At 40.0% G+C, this 6,599-nt stretch overlaps 1 protein-coding gene across 1 annotated transcript; it reads right to left on the minus strand.

Moving 5' to 3' along the window:
• Positions 1-851: 851 nt before the first annotated feature.
• cpa4 (carboxypeptidase A4) lies at positions 852-6,370 on the minus strand. The gene is made up of 11 exons (XM_085411131.1): positions 6,246-6,370; positions 5,410-5,491; positions 4,813-4,947; positions 4,607-4,705; positions 4,413-4,514; positions 4,058-4,159; positions 3,604-3,714; positions 3,324-3,414; positions 2,761-2,960; positions 1,503-1,587; positions 852-1,167 (listed from the first exon to the last, which is right to left on the minus strand). Exons 1-11 carry the CDS (start codon positions 6,308-6,310, stop codon positions 980-982), a joined length of 1,260 nt encoding a protein of 419 aa, XP_085267257.1. The 5' UTR covers positions 6,311-6,370; the 3' UTR covers positions 852-979.
• Positions 6,371-6,599: the final 229 nt, after the last annotated feature.

A 6,599-nucleotide genomic window follows, 5' to 3' on the forward strand; every position in this document is an offset into this window, starting at 1 on the left:
GTGTGGTTCTTCCACATGCTACCTGATTGTTAAATGAATAAATCGCTAAATTGTAAAAATATCTTCAAAATTCAATCAGTCAGTTCAATAATTGCCAACAAACAAGAGTCAAAAGGAGGATAATCTGTCTGGTTTATTCTGCAGGAGATGATGTTAAAAGTCTGATCTATAGCTCCAGCTGATGACAGGACCTGAAGGATCTGCTGCTAATGTTTTAGTGCCAGATACCTTTAGTCCATTGTAAGGAACCTATATAGGCTTGTATCTCATTTTATATGGGTTCTTTAAATAAATATACTGAACTTAATGAAATATTCATTAAATGTAACTTATATTTCGAGTCATGAACAAAGAGCATTCTTTGAATATATGTCCAACAGTCTATACTGAACAGTGGTTCCTCTAAAGGCTTTTCAAGGATTCTTGATGGATATTCTGATTTCTGATTGTTTTAAGCCATCTTTTCCACAACTACCCTCAGATTTGCTATGGAAGCCTGTTCAAAAAAGGGCTTACGATGATCTGAGTTACTAAATCGTTTAGTTAAATAGGAGCAAACCACAGTAGTGGCATAGAATCTGAAATAAAATAGCTCAAATTTTATTCTGTGAAACTGAAATGGATTTAAAAAAATACTATCTTAGCATTTTGTGTAAAAAATGTCAATGTTAAAGACTGAGTGAATGCTTAATTTCTCTACTTTTGCTAAACCCAGCCAGTAAATCAAAGTAAGGTCAGATATAAATAACTGATCATAACTGCCTCATTTCCCCTCACACAATTAATCTTTGCACTCCCAAATTATTCTTGTGTAAAACTATTTCACTCAAAAGAAGGACTACAAGGTCTGCTGAAAGACAGATAAAACGGGTATGTTGGGTTTTTATTGGTCTCACAATGATAAAGTCGAGGAAGCTTTAAATTCAAAGCTGAGTCAGCCAATTTTTAAGTTTCTCCTCTATCTGTGGTTATACAGTCCTCAATAAGGATGGTCACGGACATACTCCATGATATGCTTCAAGGCCAGCCATGTCTCTGAGGCAGTGGGGATGATCTGATCAGCTGGCAGGATAAAACCGTAGCGGCCAGTGTCCCTCAGCTCGAAGGCAAAGGAGTATTTGATTCCCGAATTGTAGGACCAGTCAATGCTACCCCCGCTGGCTTGATCTGAGCACGAAAAAATATAAAAGATGTATTACTAGCAAGAATACAAGAACTCTTATTAATACTGCTAGTCATAACAATAGCTATATCACTTTTAGTTTTGATTTGGGTTGTTTATTAAGCTATAAAACATAACGTGAAATGGAAATTAAACAAACATAGGCACAATAAATAAATAAATAATAAAAATAACTGTGCTTGCACTCGAGCGAGTATTTATTTTCCTCAACCAATTATTCTGCATGATTGCAGCTCGTCGTTTCATTTATCCATCTGTAACTTTAGTATTGAAGTCACTGTGTACTGGTCTGGTTAAATGAGAGAAAAGATTTACTTACAGATGATATTGCAGATGCTTCCAACCTGGTAGGCGGTGCCATAGAGAGACGTCAGTTTCTGCGCTGCTGCTCTGCCAACAGAATGCTGCAGAGAAGCAAAGCGAACAACACTGTAGCGAAGAAGCCGTATCAACTCCTCTCCCTTTATTGGCATTGCCCTTAAAGCCAACTTTTCTCACTTGGTTGCTGCTTGCAAACAGAAGGACTGAAGAGCTGCTTACAGCCAGAGCTGTGTACCTAACACCATGGTGAACTAAACGTGGAGGTAAAAACATCTCACTTGCCCATCAGCTAATTTTATTTTTTTGAGACTTTAGGAACTTTGACCATGCTCCATTGTAACAGTTTTTGAAACGATCAGAGAAACAGATGATGGGAACTGAATCCTTGCAGGCTATTTGGAGGGAGAAAATCACCCAATGTCCAATTACAAGAACACAGGCCACAAATCACTCCTGATGTAGGGGTGGCTGTGGCTCAAAAGGTAAAGCAAGCTATGTACTATTTGGAAGGTTTTTGGTTTGATCCCCGACTACTCCACCCTGCATGCCGAATGTGGGCCGTGGGTAAGATACTAACCCAAGTTGCTCTCTGATGCTTCCATTGGAGTGTCAAAGTTTGTAAAGAAAATACTTGATTGATCAGGTAGAGTAGAAAAGTGTTGTGTAAGAAACAGTCCATTTACAGAGAATACACATGATAGTGTAAAATCAGGGGACTTTATCATCAGTTGAAAGTGACTCTCCTGTTCAGGAGTTTTACAGTTCATGGCAGCTTGATTAATATAGCCCAAAACCACAAATTTGTGTCACGGGGGTTTAGTCATGTATGAATAACTGCAGGATTATGGGTCCATTAGGCATTTTTCTCAGACTTCATTTGCAGTGCTGTATGAATATGAAGCAGAGTACTGCTGAAAAAGAGCGTACCTGGCTGAGTTAAGGCAGACAATTTGTCATGTTTAGTAGTGATGAGTTTATAATTCACCTACCCCAAAGCTAATTATTCACATTCACAGCTATAAAACTTTAATTAGGTGGAAAATTGCAATCCCCAGCTGAATGATATCAACAGTCAAAAAGCAGCCTACAGGAAGACCTCAGATCAGGTTATCAGACCAGAATCCTTTGTCTTTTTGACAATACGCATAACTCACAGATGACACTTACTTACCTCTCGCACGTATAAGATTACTCTTGAAAACATTGTTTAAGCAATGGCAAACATTTCGAGCTTGCTCTGTTTTCTGCTTTCTTACCAGCTCGGCCTGATGGTTTGCGCTGCTACAGACATAGCCGTAGGGGTACATGAGCAGCTGGGAGTAGGAGTGGACAGAAATGAAGGCCTTGAAGTTGCCGTGGCTCTGGATCAGGTTCACCACGTTCTTCACCTCGATCTCAGAGTTCGCCGAGGGGCCGTGGTAGGAATCGGAGCAGGGGTAGCTACTGGCACCGGGGCCTGGACATATCGCAGAGAGATCATCAGAGAGCAAACGCTCACAAATGACAGACATATGTCAGAAGTTTTTTGTAACATCTCATTAGAATGTAAGAGGGCTTAAGGAATTTCACTGACGTGTTACAAGCAAACATTTTGGGTCATTGGGTATTCCAGAGGAATCCGGTTCATTCAACTACAACAATTCTAAAGTCTAAAGTGACTACAAGTCTAAATCCTTAACACACGTACCAGCGGTTAACAGTAGTAGTAGTAAATGATGCTATTCAGATTCTTTTTGATAACAAGTAAAAAGAATGTGATTATTTACCCGGCAGGTAATTGACAAAATCATGAGATGCATTCAGTTTTTATAATACTGACCACCAAAGCCTGCGTCCCAGTTCCTGTTTGGATCGACTCCACGGCACGCATAGCCAGGGTTCACAGAGCGGGTCTTGCGCCACATCCGATCCTGTGTTTCACAAAACGTCATTCGGTGTGAATCATCATTTCTTTTTCTCTCTCAGATGATACTGTATTGATGGAAAACAAACACAGTTCTACTTGTTTCTGCATGACTAACATCTTGCTCTTCTTTCGAGTATCTACTCTATATATGCGACACATAAATAACATTATCTGAGGAGTGCCAGTGACGTACATTGGTGTGGGAGAAAACATAGCCATCAGGGTTGGCAACGATCAGCATGTAAAGATCCATGGTGTTCAGGAGGGAAGTGAGGGAGGCGTCGGTACCGTAATCCGTGGCAATCTAAGCAAGGATGAAAGGTTTTGTAGAAACGTAGAAAAAAAGACACGCTTTCACATATTACATATTTAAGATGAAGCTTTATAAATAAGGTAAACAAGGTCTGCGAGAACAGAGAAGAAGGAACTGATTAAAATAAGAAAATGATAGGAAGGAAAGTGAGGCCCAGTGCACTCAGACAATAACTCATGCTTTTTTAACATAAACATCCAGTAATATGTTTAAAAGGAAAAAACTTAATAAGTACAGAAAATTAATTTGGTTCAAAAGCACAAAGTTCTTGCAAAAAATAAGTCAATTATGATCATTTAAATTCAGTTTACTCAGTTTAATTGACATCTTGTACCTTGTTGGCGGTCCACACTCCAGTAGCCTGAGTAACCCATTCTCTGGCGTGGATACCAGTGTCAACCCAGATAGCAGGACGATTGTAACCACCGGTGCTGAACTAAACACGAACACAGATTCAGACATGCTTTTACATTTTGCTTCTAAAGGTGCAGTCAATCACGATTAACACATGTAGATGTATGCACAAAATAAAGCGCATCCTCTCTTTACCCCACTGTGTGAGTGACTTGATATTTGATACCAGATTAATTTTATTAGATAGTTAATATTAGCTATATTTGTCCACATTTTTATAGAGCTCAAAAGTGCAGTGCTGCTGCATTCTGTGAGGCATAACCAGAGTATCTTACCTTGAGCACATACATGGGCCTGTTCTCATAGGACACCCCAATATGCTGCTTGGTGATCAGGTTAGGGTAATCGGCCACCAGCGTGTCCATCCAGCTGTAAATCTGCATAGATTCAGTTCTGACATTAAAACACACATAGGTACACACAAAGTTGACTGGATCCAGTCATGTTTTTTTTCTCTAGAGCAGCATACTGTATTGAGATCATGATAGGCTCCAAAGTTTAAGCTCCTGGTGCTGCGTTCCTTCATCTGGTTCGCCTCCATCTCAGCTTTCTCTTTGTCAAGAAGTTCCTGCAGGTGACAGGCAGGAGATTAAAAATTCACTCTCTGTGCCACCGAGTCTCCCAGTGGAAATCAGCTCTATGTTAATACACAACTGTGTTTTGAGGATGACAGACCTGGACGTTTTCAATCATGACGGTGAAGGGAATGTTGTGGAAAGTAAGGTGCTCCTTCACAGGGATCAGACTGAAGCGGGGCACTCGGATGTCCACAGGGAGCTCAGTGGAGACTGGGTCAAGCCAGAAGTCCACCTGTAAACAGATGCGCAATGAGATATCACACATGGGAATGAAGGAACATGCTGCGGGGAAGTCCTGTACATGTTGCATCTAGCATATTCCATAATAAACTAAATAATTTAGAAGAATTCAACTTAAGATGTTTCTCCAGACAGAGTGTGCTGCTGTAAGATCTATCATCTGTAGTTGCTTCAATCTTAAAGGAGCAACAAAATATCTTATTTAATAAATAAATAATGGCAAGGTTAATGTCTGGGAATTTAATGCAGTAAAAGGTGAAGTCCAAAATGACTGCAGGGCCAGAGACGAGCACCTAACTTTCTGTGTTAACCTTCGACCCAGCTGAACTTGATTTGCCTTTTGCGCTGCTAGAAAATTGATGAGAAATCACTTGGCACAAGCTGCCGAGAAAACATGAACATCAATTTCTGTGCTGTTTACCAAAGCTGTGCGTGTGTGTTTGCGTGCGCATACCTCCCACTCCTGCGCCGTCTCCAACGCCTGCAGGAGATGGATCTGTTCCTCTGACTTCACATTGACCCGGATAACCTGATCTCTGCACATCATTATGTTAAGTTTGTAGTTAAAACTTTTAAATGCTGAAATGTGAGCTCAGCAGAAGAGAAGAACTTTATTTATTGGTTACTGATATAACAAGCAATTACTGGTGCAGCACAGGTACAGACCGTCACTATATTCCTTAATGAGACTGTAGCAGAGACTTAAGCTTTCTCTTAGCATAAGCTGTGGATTGTGCTACCATTTGAATAACAGTTACAGATACAAGAACAGTGCAAGACTGCATAGCTGAAAATCTCCTCCACATAATCTACCAATTAATACCCTGGATTTAGAGGGATGTCTGGTTTTAAAAAGGTTTGCAGTTTGTTTTTTGAGAGGATAAAAGACATGACACAAAAGTTTAATGTAAATAGGTATTGGTTTCTTTGTTAGCAATTCAGCTATAACCTGCAGAGTTAATGAACAGAAAAATACTTGACATTTGCAGCCAAATGGAGGATTCCTCTCTTGTACTGGTTCTTTTATTTAGAAGAAGGTACAGTTCAAAAAATGCTTTCACCTTAACCACAAATAATGGTTATTCAGATTATTGTTGTTGAACTGTGCACTGTTGTTATTGCTGTGCAAAAGGTTAATAAGAAGTTCCTGCCAAAGCAAAAGGGGACCGAACCCTAAAATGTTATTCTGCGATTCCATTTTAGTCACTTTAAACTCATAGTAGGAGTACTAAAGAATGACCACATGAATTATTAATAAGTAAATCATGTTAGTGTGCACTTTAAACTTACCCAGTGAAGCCCTTTTCAGCTTTGGCCGCAGCCACAAGCACCAGCAGCAACCAGAGGCCTTTCATCTCACCTGTATAGTTCTGGACTGTTCAGAGGAAGCAAGTGAAGCACCTGCTCCTCTGCTCTCCTAATATCCTGTGGATGCAGGTGGGCTGTTCTCATACGTGTGAGTTAGGTCACTCTACTGATAATGACACAGCTCTACTGGAAAAACAGCTATTTTGAGCAAAGAACATGCAGAGTAAGCACTGATCAGTCTTTTCAGTTCTCAGGAGCAGATAGTGGAAATTTCCACAGATACAGTATGTTAGTGGCTTTGGTGATTTAGTCTGTTCTCATTATACACTCTAGTCA

This window comes from Rhamphochromis longiceps, linkage group LG7 (genome assembly GCF_057381845.1).
Source record: "Rhamphochromis longiceps isolate RC_006_pf linkage group LG7, R_longiceps_female_GT1.1, whole genome shotgun sequence".
In the NCBI taxonomy this organism is placed as follows: Eukaryota; Metazoa; Chordata; class Actinopteri; order Cichliformes; family Cichlidae; genus Rhamphochromis; species Rhamphochromis longiceps.

Excerpts from the sequence above, each read along its gene's own strand:
- cpa4 (XM_085411131.1), bottom strand. The coding sequence starts at position 6,310 with ATGAAAGGCCTCTGGTTGCTGCTGGTGCTTGTGGCTGCGGCCAAAGCT. Across the intron at positions 5,492-6,245 it reads GCTGAAAAGGGCTTCACTGG|AGATCAGGTTATCCGGGTCA; the intron begins GTAAGTTTAAAG and ends AATGATGTGCAG. Across the intron at positions 3,415-3,603 it reads ATGTTTTCTCCCACACCAAT|GATCGGATGTGGCGCAAGAC; the intron begins GTACGTCACTGG and ends TGTGAAACACAG.